Source organism: Eleutherodactylus coqui, chromosome 4 (genome assembly GCF_035609145.1).
Source record: "Eleutherodactylus coqui strain aEleCoq1 chromosome 4, aEleCoq1.hap1, whole genome shotgun sequence".
Classification (NCBI taxonomy): Eukaryota; Metazoa; Chordata; class Amphibia; order Anura; family Eleutherodactylidae; genus Eleutherodactylus; species Eleutherodactylus coqui.
In genome coordinates this window covers 249,364,917-249,381,595 of record NC_089840.1, presented here as the reverse complement: position 1 = coordinate 249,381,595, position 16,679 = coordinate 249,364,917, and the positions used below count along the sequence as shown (strand labels likewise).

Below are 16,679 nucleotides of genomic sequence, written 5' to 3'. Positions count from 1 at the left end.
CTCAATAAAAACCCAATAAGGAGATATTGCTTCCTCCTCAATGGGAATCACAAGGGAGTTCCATCAATTTTACTCGACCCTCTACGACCTCCAGAGACAAAACCCCAAAACAGATACCCAGCAAATTAAAGCACAAATCAATGCATTTCTCGCTTCAGTACAGCTACCTAAATTGGAAATAAACGAAGCCACTTCTCTACTGACCCCAGTAACCCAGCAGGAAATTGAGGATACAATAGACTCCTGCGCACAGGGAAAAAGCCCTGGCCCGGACGGCCTCACTCTGACCTATTATAAAACTTTTAAACCAATCCTAGTCCCGCATTTGACGAATCTATTTAACGCATTATTGCAGGGAGAACCCCTCCCTAGACAAGCATTAGAAGCGCAGGTTACGCTAATACACAAAGAAGGAAAAGACCCCGAAGAGTGTAGCAGCTACAAGCCAATATCCCTAATAAATCTTGACATGAAATTATGGGCCAAGCTGCTATCCAAACGACTAGAAGACTATATACCCTCACTAATTAATAGCGAGCAAGCAGGCTTTGTGAGGGGAAGGGAGGGTCGGGACAACTGCTACCGCCTACTACACGCAATAAGGTACGCTCTGACTCAGGGTATCCCAATGGTCATCGCTAGTACCGACGCTGAAAAAGCGTTTGATAGAGTTAGCTGGGCGTACATGGAGGCGGTGCTGGAGAGATTCAGCCTTCCCGATCCCTTCATCAAAGCAATATTTTCCCTATACTCCAGCCCATATGCCAGATTAAAGATTAATGAAGTCTTGTCGGCCCCATTTGACATCCACAATGGGACCCGCCGGGGTTGCCCGTTATCTCCTACCCTCTTCATCTTAACCCTTAAACCCCTACTTCAGAGCATTAGACAAGACCCAAATATCCACGGTCTAAGTTGAGGCCAAAACACCCTCTCGACCACGGCATTCGCAGATGACATTGCGATAGTCATTACCGAACCAGAAAAAAGCCTGCCCAAACTGATCACACAACTAAAAGACTTTGGCGCAATATCAAATTTCAAAATTAATTTCTCTAAATCCACCATTTTAAACATCTCAGTGTCAGAACTTATTTACCACAATTTGAGATCTGGCTCCCCCTTCACCTGGTCCAATTCAGCGATCGACTATCCCGGCATTAAACTAACCAAAAAAACTGAAGACCTATATTGCTACAACTTTAAGCCACTCATCCCACAAATCAAAAGTAAGTTACTTTCATATGACCTCCCATTTATATCGTGGTTCGGTAGAAAAAATATCATTAAATCGTACGTATTACCGATAATCCTGTACAAAATCTGCATGATACCGATTGCTTTACCTAGAACCTTTTTTGAGAGTTTGCGGAGAGCATTCTCCAGCTATGTATGGAGGCAGAAAAGACCCCGTTTAGCATATAGTCTGATGATAAAAAGACGATCGGAAGGAGGAATTGACCTACCCTGTGTGAAAGATTATTATAAAGCAACCCAATTGAATTATTGGATGGAGCTTACTCACCCAACGAAGGATACCTTACTATGCAACCTAGCAAAGAGATCACACAGCTCGTCTATAATAGAGGACCTGTGGTGCCCCACGAAATCCAAATATAAAGCAATAAACTTTAACCCCTTGCTTGGGGGCCCTTGCGAAGCCTGGGACAACCGTAGGGCTTCTCTAACTCCAGTACCCTCACCGCTCTTCCCACTACGAGCCTTGCACAGGTTGATAGGGGTTCCCTCAGACCCATCAACGGTGAGTCTCTGGAAGAGCTTTTCCGCAGGGAAGGTGGAAGATATACAATCTCAAGCCCACAAAAAACTTGAGGAGATCCTCCAGACCCTATTACCCAACCATAAATTCTCGTTCCTACAGACCGCACACATAATCGGCTCCATAGGGAAATTCATGGACACATATAAATCTACAAGACCTAAAACCCCCTTTGAAAATATCCTGGGAGAAGGGTCCACTGTACCAAGAAAAAATTCAAACCTAAGGAGAATGTTCATTTACCCAGCCACGGTCTCTAAGACTGTGTTCTTAGTCTCATGGGAGAAAGAACTAAATATATCACTTTCCCCAGCTGAAGTAAAACTTATATTAAAAACAGCATTTGGCCTCTCTCCATGCATATTAATGCAAGAGAGCCATTATAAATTCTTGGCACGGTGGTATAAAACTCCCCAATGGTTAGCCGCATACAATCTTGCCCCCCATGATAGATGCTGGAGGTGCAACCAGGGAATAGGTTCATACCTACATATATGGTGGGAATGCCCCCGTATTAACCCATACTGGAAGGGAGTCGAGAAAATACTAAAAGGCATGTCACCAAACTTAACACTCACTGCGGACCTGATATTTCTTTGGAGACCTTCTGCAGCCTTTCATCCTATGAGGAACAGATTAATTGCCCTGGCCATAGATGCAGCGAAGGCCCTTATTCCTCTACTGTGGCTACAGGAATCCCCACCCTCATTGAATCAATGGAGGGAAAAAGTTGACTTAATCTGCAATATAGAAGAACTAGCAAGTTGGGGAAGAGGAAAGCATGACGAATTCATACAGATGTGGAGCCCCTGGAAGGCCCTGGTGTGGAGGGATTGAAGCTGGACATACAGAAATAATTTGTGCCATACCTTCTCAGCAGACCTATCTCACTGGGTCTACCCACACACATACATATCCTCTAACATAGGCAAATAAGCCCTAAATACACCTTCAGGGACGACAGTTATCGGGACTACCGCGCTAGGATTACATACAGGAAACCTCGGGAGCCCCATAGGGCGGACGCTCGAGCAACCTCAGAAACCAAATACTTCACCCCACCCGTACCGTCTACCCTCCCCCCCTACAACCCCACCCCATCTACCCCCCACCCCTAGTGTTTTGTCTCGTAACCTACCATACACTAAGAAAGGTACATAAGAGATACTGCAGTACTCGGTGTAGGGGTACAAGCTAGAACTAAATTCAACGTTTATTTACCGTTGTTAGTTGATATGGCTGTTATACTGCTCCTAGCCCATGAGGACTAGGCATAAAACTGATCTATATGTATGACAAGTTATATACATGTTCATATAATGCAACAAAAAACAAATAAAACTTGATTGAAAAAAAATAAATAAATGACCGGCACATTGGCACCATCTTCTCTATGACAGCAAAATCCTTTGTCATGTTGGAGCTGAACTCGTTTGCTGCCTCCTTTAGTCTTGCTTCTTCATCAACCAAGAAGTTGACACAATAAGCTTGCCAACCAATGATTCTTTCCCAGCAAGTGCAGATATGTCACCGAGTGGAGCCCGTTTCACGGACCCCTGAAGTCCATTAAGCTGTGGAACTTCCAAGTCTTGACAGCCCTCCTGTTCTTGACCATGACACTATCAATCATTGAGAACATTATTGGTATGGTGGTCACCTTTAAATTTAAACAGCTGAGGCAACCGCTAAATTATATCATTGTGAACTTATCAGTGGCGGACTTGTTGGTGGCAGTATAAGTATTGCCACTAACAGTAGAGGATACTTTTACCTTGGACCATGGACTTGTGTGCTGGGAGGGTTTGCAGTAACCTTTTTTGGTAAGAGGAGGACATTGATAATTATATTGTTTTCCTTCACTTTATTTTTGTACCGTACAGATGCACAGAGCTGAATTTGTCATTTTTATTAGCCTTTCAGAGTTGCATTGTCTCTTCAACTGTCTAAGAAAGGTGCAAAAAGTTAACCCTATTGTAATATAGTTGCACTATTTAACAAACTCAGTCCAGCTACAATTCATCTTACAAACCCAGTGTTGTTACATATGCGTGGTTTAATCTAACCATGTCTTCTTTTCAACATGTGTTTGCTGAATTTAAAGTCCGATGTTCTCCCTCCAACAGCATTACAATATCATTAATTTAGGATGTTCTGTACGGTTGACTTTTGAGAGGCGATAAGATCCGATCTGCATTCAGACAAACACCTGAAAGCCTCGATAATACAATAAATTGCGTTTGGCTCAGTCACCACCCAATGTTTGAAATATCTCATCTGTTTTACAATATAATATAATTTAAAGTCTCGTAAAGCCATGCTTACCTAATCTTTAGGTCATTGTAATGTTTCCACCCAAAGTTTAACTCTTGATTTCACCAGTACAAAGGTCAACATTAAGAAATTCACAACATTAAGGCCTCATGTCCACGGAGAAAATCAGGCCCGCTACGGATTCTCCATAGAGAATCCGTAGCGGGTCCCTCCTGCCCCGCGGACATGAGGCATAAAAATAAGAATTAACTCACCTCTCGCCCGCTCCGGATCTTCCCTTCGCCACGGCTTCATCTTCTCTCCGGATCTTCTTTCTTCGGCCCGGCGGATGTGCAGGGCACGTCGGTTGAGTGCCCCGCGCATGCGCTGGACCGAAGAAAAAAGATTCGGCCGCGACGGAGAGAAGATGAAGCCGCGGCGAAGGGAAGATCCGGAGCAGGTGAGTAAATTCCGATTTTGGTCTCCCGCGGATCCGGACGGCTTCCATAGGCTTCAATAGAAGCCTGCGGGAGCCGTCCCCACAGGAGACCCGCACGAAAATGGAGCATGGTCCAGATTTTTTCACGCTCCATTTAAAAAAAAATCACTTTTACTGACCATCCGCGGGTATTTATCTACCCCGCGGGTGGTCAATGCATCCCTATGGGGTGCGGATCCGCGGGCAGGAGAAGAGTAAAAATCCGCTGCGGATTTTAATTCTTCTTTTGCCCGTGGACATGAGGCCTAAAGAATTGCTGCGGTATTATGACATCAGCATGTTGTATACTATAAAAAAAGCTTTGGATACACAATCATCTCTTCCTCCATTACCCAGGTTTCCGCAAATTGATGAACAAACCAGAAAAAAAATTCAAGTTTATTAATAATTGAAATGGCATGTGGGAGAATACATTTTGTGTTAGAACGAAATAAAATCCTGTCCTTCATGCCTAAAGGCAAATCACCAGGCCCAGCTAGTCGCCCTTTAGAAGCTTATTTACAATATTGCGAACTCTTACTACATCGACTGCTTATTCTTTTTGGAAAGATATGGAAGGAGGGATGTCTTCCAACTTCATTTAATGATGCTGCAGCATCCCGTAAGGTGACCCCGGACACATGGCATACGCTGAGGAGCTCGGAGGGCAAGATGCTGGCTTGTCATGGCGGTACTTACCACGCTCCCTCCCGGAGGGACGCACGCAACCAAGGCCAGGGAAGCACTGGGCCTCTTCCAGACACCCCTAGGATAGGGATGCCCAATGGATGTTGGAACAGGGATTGTGGTTGTTATGGGTAACGCCACCGTAACGGTACCCACCGGCATGAACATCGGCGGGGAAATAAACGAGCCACAGACAGTGATATACTTACTTAGGTCCCCAGGAATGGTCAGGGCCTGGAATAACTTTACTTGAAAAATAAGTTCAGCAGTACACAAGGCACAGGAATTAAAAAACTGAGAAAAGTGCAGGTAATAGATAAGCTAAAGTACCTCCACTCAGCTGGACTCAGACTTAAGAGTGCTGGAGTGTGAACAATGAGATTAATGTACCTCCACACGGCAGGCGCAGACTTATGGACGCTGGTGTGTGATGAATTAAAGACGCATACCTCCACTTAGCTGGACCAAGACCTAAGAATGCTGGAGTGTGAACAATGAGATTAATGTACCTCCACTTGGCAGTCCCAAACTTCAAGACGCTCGGGTGTGAAAACAATTATAAACGAGTACCTCTGCACTAGGCCTTGGGATGATGCACTCACTTGTTGCTCACTCTCTCTCTTTGGGGGCTTACTCTCGCTTCATTCCAGAAACACACACTTGGTGGAATCCCTCCTCTTCTTCCATCTTCAAAACACGAGGGTTGAAAGTACCCTCGTGTGTCTCTGTGCTTTACTCTCTCAGCTCCAGAAGATGGACAGACCCTGAACTCCTTTGCTGCTCTCAAGCACTCACATTTATACCTTCTCTCATACCACATGATAGGACATAAATTGATACATTTACAGACAGTTGGCTCACACTTTGCAGACATTAACCTCTCATTTTCTGCAGCTGTGCAATACACGTAACAGAATGACAAGACAGTTTTGCACAGAGTATTTACATAAGATATACATGTATGACATTATAGAGGGGGCCAGAAAAGCATGTACTGGGCCACTACAGTTCCCCTTTATTTAAAAATAAGCCAACCCTGGTGCCTCCAAAGCAGAGTGTATGTATCCGGAGTCAGGTCATCTTCAGTGTGTGACTTCCATTCACCTGAGAGGCCTCTGCTCAGTTATGGAGTGTGCAAGGTGAAACCTATGAACACATCTCCTACCCCTGGTTACCTATGTAAAGGATTAACCCACTCCAGGTGTACAGAGACTACAAGAAGTGTCATTTTTGAGTATGGCTTTTTGTTTATGACAGCGTGTAAGGAGTATGGCTTGCAAGTACATTTTGAAATTCTACTAGGCTGAACAGAATTCAGGGACACTAGTATTCCTATGGAGCACATTCATAACTCTTCTCTCCAAAGACTAAAGAACTCAGATAAGTGGAATGACCATCACTCTTTCTGAAATAAAGTAGAACATGGTGAAAGGAAGGCTCTGCCTGCTGGGACAGACCAGACAGACAGCTATCACTGAGACATGACATGGGGGACACAGGAAACCTCCAGCCATACACATAAATCATGCATACCATACACGCGGCTTCATGCACACGGTGGCATATCTAAACTAAGCATTTCTAAATTAGCATATTACATTTATAGGAATAAATTACTGTAAATTGTTATGAGGAAGTGAAGCAACCAATAAGCGCTATACTGAACATCCTCCTGCACATTACTTAAACATTATAACGTCGCAAACTTGTCAGACTTTTTAATATGAAAAAGAAGAGCATAAATTGGACTATGAAAAGGGACAACTTTAGAGTCTTTGTTGTAGAAGGGGCCTAATAGGGTCAGGAACAAATGTCTCTTACGTAAAGAGTCTTTTACGCATAGAGTCCATGTTTAAAATTGGAAATGCCTCTTACACCACTGGATTACTTGCGACACACACACCTCCTCCTCCTCCGATTCTGAGGACCAACCTGTAGGGGTGTGTTTACTGCTCCAGGTGTGGATCCCAAGAGAGGCGATGGATGAGGGGCTGGCTGGATTTTGCACACGCTGAGTCACAGTCCTGAGCAGCGTAGTTGCAGGGCAAGGTTCCTTCAAGGCAGTCGGACTGGTGAAGGGGGAGTAGTTGCCTCCAAATACGAAGGTGCTCCCAGGCACTAAAGTACACCTGTACCCCAGGGTCCTCAAAATCCTAGACAAAGGGATGCAACCCTGGGGGTATCGGAACGCAGCCATTCTGTTGGCCCAATGAATTATAATCAAGAGGAGAGGCAGCTCCTCTCCGCCATAGGGCAGCAGCCATTGCACAGGTCTCCGAGAACACGCAGGGGCGGCCATAATCCTGGGCAAGTCTACCTGTGGGGCCGTCTTCCAGGGACTAGCCAGCTGGAGGGGTTCCATGTGGAGCCACCATATTCTGTCTGATGAAACTTTAGGCTCTGCCAGAATGCCTTCGACCTCTGCTGCTTGGAGGTCCTCTGCATCTCCCCAGTAGAATTGGAACCTGGCTGGCGGGTAACCGGCAGCTATGCCCAGAACAGACTGATTGGTCACCGTCTTGCACAAAGACATCTTGACCGGACAAAGGCAGCAAATGTACTGAGGCCAGAAGTCTGCAGTTGCTGCTAACTCCTCCCCTTGGGGTTGCTGAAAGTCACTTTGATGGGGTGGGGGAGTCCTCTCCCTTACTTTGTGCCTGGCCAGCGTGCAGTCTTTTTGGTGTTAAATACTGGGTGGGAGTCTTTTGGCAGGAATAGTCCTGGTCGGAATGTGCAGTTCAAACATTTGTAAACTATGTGAACATTTCTTCTTTCTGGGTAGTACCTCTGCATTACTGCAGTTATGACTGTGTGGCACAGAAGATTCAATCCTGTTCGTGACACAAAGAAGAAGTAGGGTCCTGCAGCGTAGAGTGACCCCGGACACATGGTATACACTGAGGAACTGGGAGGGCAAGATGCTGGTTTATCATGGTGGCACTTACCATGCTCCCTCCTGGAAGGACGCACGCAGCCAAGGTCAGAGCAGAGTTGGGCCTCTTACGGTCCCCCCTAGGATAGGGATGCCCAATAGATGGTGCAGCAGGGATTGTGGTTGTCACGGGTGATGACACCATTCCAGTACCCACCGGCATGAACATTGGTGGGGAAATAAATGAGCCACAGACAGTGATATAGTACCTCAGGTCCACGGGAATGGTCAGGGCCTGGAATAACTTTACTTGAAAAATAGCTTCAGCAATACACAAGGCACAGGAATTGTAAACTAAGAAAAGTGCAGGTAATTGATAAGCTAGAGTACCTCCACACGGCAGGCGCAGACTTATGGACACCGGTGTGATGAATTAAAGACACATACCTCCACTCAGCCGGACCCAGATGTCAGGACGTTGGAGTGTGAACAATGAGATTAGAGTACCTCCACCTGGCAGTCTGAGACTTCAGGATGATCGGGTGTGAAAACGAGTACCTCTGCACTAAGCCTTGGGATGATACACTCACTTGCTGCTCACTCTGTCTCACTCGCTCTTCATTCCAAGAACACACACTTGGTGGAATCACTCCTCTTCTTCCATCTTCATTCATCTTCTCTCATTTTCTGCAGCTGTGCAATACACATAGCAGAATGACACAACAGTTTTGCACAGAGTGCCCCAGGTAGCCTGCAGTGATACTCTGGCCTTAGCTGCGTGTGTTCCCTCCGGGAAGGAGTTTGGTAAGTATCACTGTGAAAAGCCAGCACTATACCCTCCAAGCTTCCCATGTATGTCTGGTGTTCTGGGTCTCCCCATGTGATGCTGCAATTATACTTATAAACTCAACATCTGATTTTAGATGAGATCAGGTAGTGATACAAATAGGATGGAAGCAACAACAGGATTAAGCCCTGGAATCTCTAGACACCGCAAAAGCCTTTGATTCAATTGAGTTGCCGTATTTGCTAGAAGTACTACAATGCTTTGGATTTGGCAATACTTTTAGTAACCAGATCTCCATTATATACAACTCAACTCGATCCAGCATTCTCCTGAAAGGACTGCTCTCCTCCTTCTTCCGTCTGTGCAGAGGGACCAGACCAGGATGTCCCCCTTGACTTCCATGCTGATGAAATTTTCAGCATCTTTAGGTTTGTCTTTCAGAAATATTCCGCACCTGTGAAAGTTCCCTTAGAACTTCTATTTTTTCTACTTTATGTCTGATGTATATTTTACATCAATAATTTGCAACATACGTTAAAGATTTTCAATACATTTTTGCTAATTTTTTGACGGCTTTTAGCCATGCTGCTTTTTAGACCCTTTTCAAAACTGTGTAGATAAGCTAAAAAGAAGTAGCTAAAACGCATCCTAACTTTCCCACAGTCCATTTTTTGGCATAATATGCAAGTTCTGGCACTAGAGATGAGCGAGCGTACTCGCTAAGGCAAACTACTCAAGGGAGTGGTGCCTTATGCGAGTACCTGCCCGCTCGTCTCTAACGATTCGGGTGCCAGCGGGGGAGAGCAGTGAGTTGCGGGAGTGAGCAGGGAGGAGTGGGGGAAAGGGAGTGAGAGAGATACCCCCACTCCTCCGTTCCTCCCCGCTGCTCCATGCCCCTCACCGGCACCCGAATCTTTAGAGACGAGCGGGCAGGTACTCGAATAAGGCACTACTCGCCCGAGTAGTTTGCCTTAGCGAGTACGCTCGCTCATCTGTATCTGGCACCTTTTAGTTACTTATTCCCTCTCTTTAGATCTCTCTCAAGAGAGGAAATACAATTCCTTGAATCCCGTATTTGATATTCAAGAAATCTGACAAACCAGAACACAAAAGCACAATTCACCTGATGTAGACGATCGATTGAGATCAACCAATTAAAAAAAAAATGATAGATTTTGGGATGTTCTTCTATAGGTCCTCGCAAGTAAATGTTATATACTTTCCTGTTGACTCCCATTAATTCAGAATATCCGATAATCCAGCACCCACCATGTCTCTGTATTATCAGAATAAAGGATTTAACTGCAATTTTTACAGGTCATTTTTTTGCTTCTTTAGAAAACTTACATTTATTGCTACTTTTTCCCACTTAATAGTAATTACACCAAATGTCATTTCTGATTCTGCCTTGAATACATGTAGCTTAATGGAAAGACGTACGCTTTTATATGGTGATCGTAAGCGGCAGGAAAGGGGATGTAAGTGAAAGGACTTTAATTGTACACTTTAAGTCAATGTGCACACATCACATCTGACTGCTATAACAGCCCTCGTTTCGCGGAGAGGTCTTAGATTCTTCTGCATTCCTTGCACTATGTTGCTCCGTCATTCTCAGCCACTGACGGGATTAACCATCTATCTCCTGGTGTCTTACATTGCTTCATCCTAGAAGAGTACTAGCACCCCAGTCATCATCTTCTGCACTTTTGCTAGTCGAAGAGGCTATGAAACTGGTACACGGTGTGTTCAGGAACCCTGCCTTCTTCCGAGAAGGGAGGGGATTAACTCTTTTCCTACATTCTGTCAGGGAGGAATCCCAGTGTTATGTTCTACTACAAACCAGGAATGCCTGCTGAGGTTTTCAGTACTGCTGCCGTCAGATGAAGGGTGGCTGCAAACTAGGGGGGTACTGAGCACACAAGACGCATGAATCAATGGCACATTTACTTGTATATAAGGAGGAGTACACAAGATCCAACATTGCTCGGAGTTCATTGATTCTCTTGGTAACAAAACTCTTAAGAGCTCTTGCTGCATTTCTTGACTAACACCCTTTAAAAAAAAAAATTTAAGACCCAAAATGACCGGCACGTTGGCACCATCTTCTCCAAGACAGCAAAACACTTCTTCATGTTGGAGCTGAACTTGTTTGCTGTCTCTTCCAGTCTTGCTTCTTCATCAATCAAGAAGTTCACACCATCAGTATGCCAACCAATGATTCTCTACCAGCAAGTCCAGAGACGTCCACCGAGTGGAGCCCGTTTCGCGGACCTCTGAAGTCCATTGAGCCGTGGAATTTCCAAGTCTTGACAGCCCTCATGTTCTTGATCACGACACTGTCGATTGTTGAGAACTTTATTGTTATCCTGGTCACCTTTAAGTTTAAACAGCTGAGACAACCGCTAAATTATATCATTGTGAACTTATCGCTGGCGGACTTGCTGGTGTCCATTATTGGTGGCAGTATTAGTATTGCCACTAACAGTAGAGGATACTTTTTCCTTGGACCATGGGCTTGCGTGCTGGAAGGGTTTGCAGTAACTTTTTTTGGTAAGAAGTGGATATTGATAATTATATTGTCTTCCTTTACTTTATTCTTGTACTGTACAGATGCAACAGAGCTGAATTTGTCATTTACAGTAGCCCTTCGGGGCTGCATTGCTTGTTTGACTCTTTAGTGGAGTGTGAAAGTTTAACCCCATTGTAATATAGTTGGATCATTTAACAAACTCAGTCCAGCAACGGTACAAAAATCAGCTACATCTGTGTGATTTAATCGAACCTCGTCTTCTTTCAACAGGTGTTTGCTGAATTTAAAGCGGTTAAGTCTGATGTTCTCCCTCCGACAGCATTACAATGATATCATTAATTTAGGATGTTCTGTACGGTTGACTTTTGAGAGGCGGTAAGATCGGATCTGCATTTAGACAAACACCCGAAAGCCTCGAAAGACCCAATTGATATTCAATAATGATCCAATGTAAAGAAAAGATATTCCGATATAAAGGGATTTTGGTGCTGATTGCTGATAATGCTCTTATTTCTGTTTGCAGTAAAGTTGGTAAATTGATAATTCTAGTTATAGTTACTGAATGTCTTTAATATTCCTCGGGATCATTCACTGTATTTGCGCAGCATATTACACACGCTGATTTTGCACGCAGTGAATCGGACCCGTTGATTTCAATGGATTTGTTCACAGGAATGTATTGGTTCAACAAATGTGTGAAACAATATGCAGCATGACCTATTGAAATCAATGGGCATGTGTGTAAATGTACATGATATATGCAGAATACCTGTGTATCTGTGCGCATATACTCACACAATCAAATCAATGGGATTTTGTGCGTAATTTTTTTGTGTGCGGGAATACGCAGTGCATATGCGCACATAAATGCACGCCGCCGCAGGTGAAATACGCAGGTACAAGTGCATTTTGGGGCATATTTGTACAGCTGGAATACACTTTTGCCCATGTGAACAAGCGCTTAGTTACCAAAATATGCTTCAAATATAAGAAAATTTATAAATCTGCATTTCAGAGTTCTGTTGACAGACAGAAATGCAAACTTTTTTGGTACTTCTATTCTTCTTGCTCCTAATATAGAATGCAGATGATAGGGATAAGACCAATTATGGCCATAATGAAAGTCATTTTGCTAGATTTATAGATTCTACCATTGTTCTTCAAAATAGGGGGGTACTAGACAATATTTAGACTGTTGTAGGGCTTTTTTGTTACGGTTTGTATGCAGGCAGCCATTGATAAGGTCACATGCCTCTGTACTGTTTGCTGATTGGCTGTCGGACTCAGGTCTGGGAATTTTAAACTTGCTTTTTTTCTGATATGGTCATATACTATCTATACATGGTGATGCAAAAAGAACGGTGCAAAGGTAAAGCTTCGTACATGAAGTGACATCCAACAGCCAGAATGATATGAAAAGTTAGAAGAACTCTTCAAGTGTTTAATGCACTTTAAAGACTTTAACCACAGAACCTACAACCCAAAATAACAGATCTGGGCTGCGGTGGAAGTGATAACAGAGGGTATGCCGGAACCTGTCTAGGCAGAACTGGACTACCAATTGGACATCTGCCGTCCCATCAAGGGCGCCCCATCACACCTCTGTAAGAAGCATTAAACACTTGTAGAGGTCTTCTATCTCCTCATGTCATTCTGGCTGTTGGATGTCACTTCAGGTATGAAGAAATCACCTTTACTTTTGCACCGTTCTTTTTGAATCAGTCGGTGTATGTGTTAAGATTCCTCTACACACCACCTAGACAAGCCAGCAAAAAAAAAAAAATCCATATGCAACTTGAATTCCATATGTCTATGGTTTGTGTTGAATATCAGGTTGCTACAAAATAGGAAAGACTTAAAGAACATAGTAATATAGTATGTAAGTCTGAAAAAAGACATGTCCATCCAGTTCAGTCTATTACCCCCCAATGTTGATCCAGAGGAAGGCAAAAAACATAACCTGATGAGGGAGAAACCAATTTTCCCCATATTAGAGGAAAAATTCCTTCCTGACTCCAATCTGGCAATCGGAATAATCCCCGGGTCAACAACCCTTCTGAAGTAATCAGTGATATAACGTAATATTGTAACGCTAAAGAAAGGCGTCCAGGACCCTCTTGTATTCTTTTATCGAGTTTGCCATCACCACGTCTTCCGGCAGAGAGTTCCATAGTCTCACTGCTCTTACAGTAAAGAACCCTCTTCAATGTTGCAAGGCGTTTTCCAATTTTGTATAAATTAATTTTAACCACTGCATAAGACCATATTCACATGACTGATAGTCTTGCACAAGTTCTGTCCGTGTCCGATACAGACAGAATTTGCACGGAAAATTAAGCCATGGGCTCATTCATATGGGCGATTTTTCACTCTGACTGATGGTCCAGGTTTGAAAAGTTGCTGCATGCCCTATTTTTGTGCGAGTCTTACACAGTAATGGTACGGGGTGTCTGTGTGCAGGGGATATGAGTTGTGCCCGAGAGTCTCAGGAGCAACTCACTGTCACCCATATAAATAGCCTAAATAAAAAGTTCTACAACTTTCTAATATACTTTGTTTCAATTCCTCAACATTTTAAGTATAGTAGTTTGCTGTCAGTGAATGAGAACACTAGTACTGACATTCATATGTAGTAAAACTGTACATAGCTAGTCCTGCTGTCAGCTGAGAAGTGGATATAATTGTTTCCAGTCTAGACAATGCTCTGTGAGCTAAATAAATCAGCAGTAACTACACAAATCACTGTTTGCTACAATGTATCCGTCTGCAGTCCAGGCTGTTTGACTCACACCAGACTGGGTACAACTGTATCCACTGAAAGCAGGACCTGCTATATCCAGGTTTACTGCCTCCGAATGTAGACAATAGAGTTGTCATTCACTGACAGCAAACGCATATCTGCAAAAGGTTGAGGAAAAGAAACATAAACAATATACATAAAAAGTTGTAGAACTTTTACCCAGTAAGCCTAATTTGTATAAAACTAGAAAACTTCTCTACAAAGTTACATAGTAAGGATGAAATACGTCCATCTAGTTCAAACTCTGAGTCCTTCCCCCGTCCTGCTGTTTGAGGACCGAAAATGATCTTAATCGAAACAGTTAATATGTTGCTGAAGACGTCCCGGGATAGAATGAAGGGTAGATTAATAGGGCACCCGTTTGGGAACTTTGGAGGTACTCTGGTAATAAAGATTAACCCTTAGGGCTTCTATCCATTAGCGTTTATTTTAACGCTGTGACATCGCTGTGTTTTTTTCAATGGGATTTTCTAATGTTAAAATCACATCGCACAAAAGTCGCAAAAGCACAAACTTGCGATTTTTGTGTGATGGGATCTTAACATTAGAAAGTCCCAATGAAAAAAAATGCAGCGATATCGCAGCATTAAAAAAAACCCTAATGGATAGAAGCCCTTGAGGACATAGTCCTTTTTTTCCCCAGATTTTCGTTTTTTCCTTCCCCCTTTTTTAAAAATCCTAACTCTTTTATTTATCCATCGACGTCGCTGTAGGAGGGCCGTTTTTTTCACAGGACAAGTTATATGTTGCAATAGTGCTATTTAATGTACCTTATAATGTACTGAAAAACTTTTTAAAAATTCTAAGGTAAATGAAAAAAAACTGACATGCCGCCATCTTTGGGTGCATCTTGTTTCTACGGCGCACAAACTGCGAAAAAAAAGACCTGATAACTTTATTCTATGGGTCAATACGATTACTACGATACCAAACTTATATAGTTTTCTTTTCTTTGGCTGCACTACTTTTATTTTTTTTCAAAGATATTTATTTTTCTTATTATTTTCTGCCGCCATCTTCTGACAGCCATAACCTTTTTTACCATCGACATACTTGTGCGAGGGCTCATTTTTTTGCGGGACGTCCTGTAGCTCGTGTTGGTACCATTTTGGAATACGGAAGACTTTTTCATTGCTCTTTATTGCATTTTTTCTTGGAGACGGTGCGACCAAAAAACCACATTTCTGGTGTTCTTTTTTTTTTTTCTGAGGACGTTCATTGTATGGGGTAAATAATGCATTACTTTGATAGATCGGATGCAGTGATACCAAATATGAATATTTATTTTATTATTTAGACTCTTTAGGCAAAAGGGCATTATTTTAAACTTTTATTTCTTTTTTTTTTTCAATAACTAGTAAAACTTTTTTGATCATATTTTTACTTTTTTTTCTTAGTCCCCAGAGGGAACAACAACTTGCGATGCTTTGAACACTCCTGCAGTATGATGTAATGCCATAGCCTTACATCATACTACAATCAGACAGGCAGTATATCAAGCCACCCCACAGGGATGGCTTGATAGGCATTCTGCCATGACAGCCCTCGGCCTTTCAAAAGGCCCCCGGCTGCCATGACACCCACACGGCTCCCTGGGATCTTATTGCAGGGGGGGGGGAGGGGGTGGCTACAGGACCCTGGAACTGAGCAATCTCCCTTCATACATACTCTGACGCTGCAGGACATAACTGTATGTTCTATAGCGTTAAGGGGTTAAAAAATCTTTGAAGATTTGCAGTAATATAAAGGTGATTCAAAGAGAACGGTGCAAAAGTGAAGCTGATGTCTTCTTACATGAAGTGACACCAGACACCAGACAACCTGAAACAACAGATCTGGGCTGCGGTGGCAGTGATAACACAGGATATGCCGGGACTTGTCTAGGCAGAACTGGACTACCGACTTGACATCTGCCGTCCCAGCAAGGGCGCCCCCATCACACCTCTGTAAGAAGCATTGAACACTTGTAGAGGTCTTCTATCGCCTCAGGTCATTCTTGCTGTTGGATGTCACTTCAAGTATGAAGACATCAGCTTTTTGACCCGTTCTCTTATACAATCATCTTGTATTGACTATGGCAGAGCACAAATAGGGATATTGTAGGAGAGACTGACAGTTATGTAGCACTTTACAAAAATGTGCATGAAGCCATGATTTTGTTGTTGTTAGCCGTTTAGTCGTTCATGACCCTCAACAACCCTAAAGACTCTCTTCCTCCATGTTTTTTGGTTTTGCACGGCTTCTTTCAGTTGTGTGATATCCATACCAGTATCAGCTCTGACAGTATCGGCCATCGTGTTCTTTGGTGGTCGGGTCTACTTCTGCCACTGATCTGTCCAAGCATTATAGATTTTTCTAGCTCCTCTGCTCGCATTACATGCCAAAATTCATGAGCCTGAGCCGGGCCATCTTCCCCTCCAGTTATATTTTGGGTCTTATATGGTTCAGTACTCCTCTGTTTGTTACTCTCACAGCAGCTTTCGCATCAATCCTCC

General features: G+C 43.4%; 1 protein-coding gene across 1 annotated transcript in view; it reads left to right on the top strand.

Annotated features, from left to right (window-relative positions):
* Window positions 1–10,612: 10,612 nt before the first annotated feature.
* The window catches only part of LOC136626188 (opsin-VA-like), a 49,518-nt gene continuing 43,451 nt past the window's right edge, over window positions 10,613–16,679 (top strand). The window contains exon 1 of the mRNA XM_066601015.1: window positions 10,613–11,404. Within this exon, the coding sequence (XP_066457112.1) occupies window positions 11,059–11,404 (346 nt within the window). The 5' untranslated portion in view covers window positions 10,613–11,058. The remainder of the gene's footprint in view (window positions 11,405–16,679) is intronic.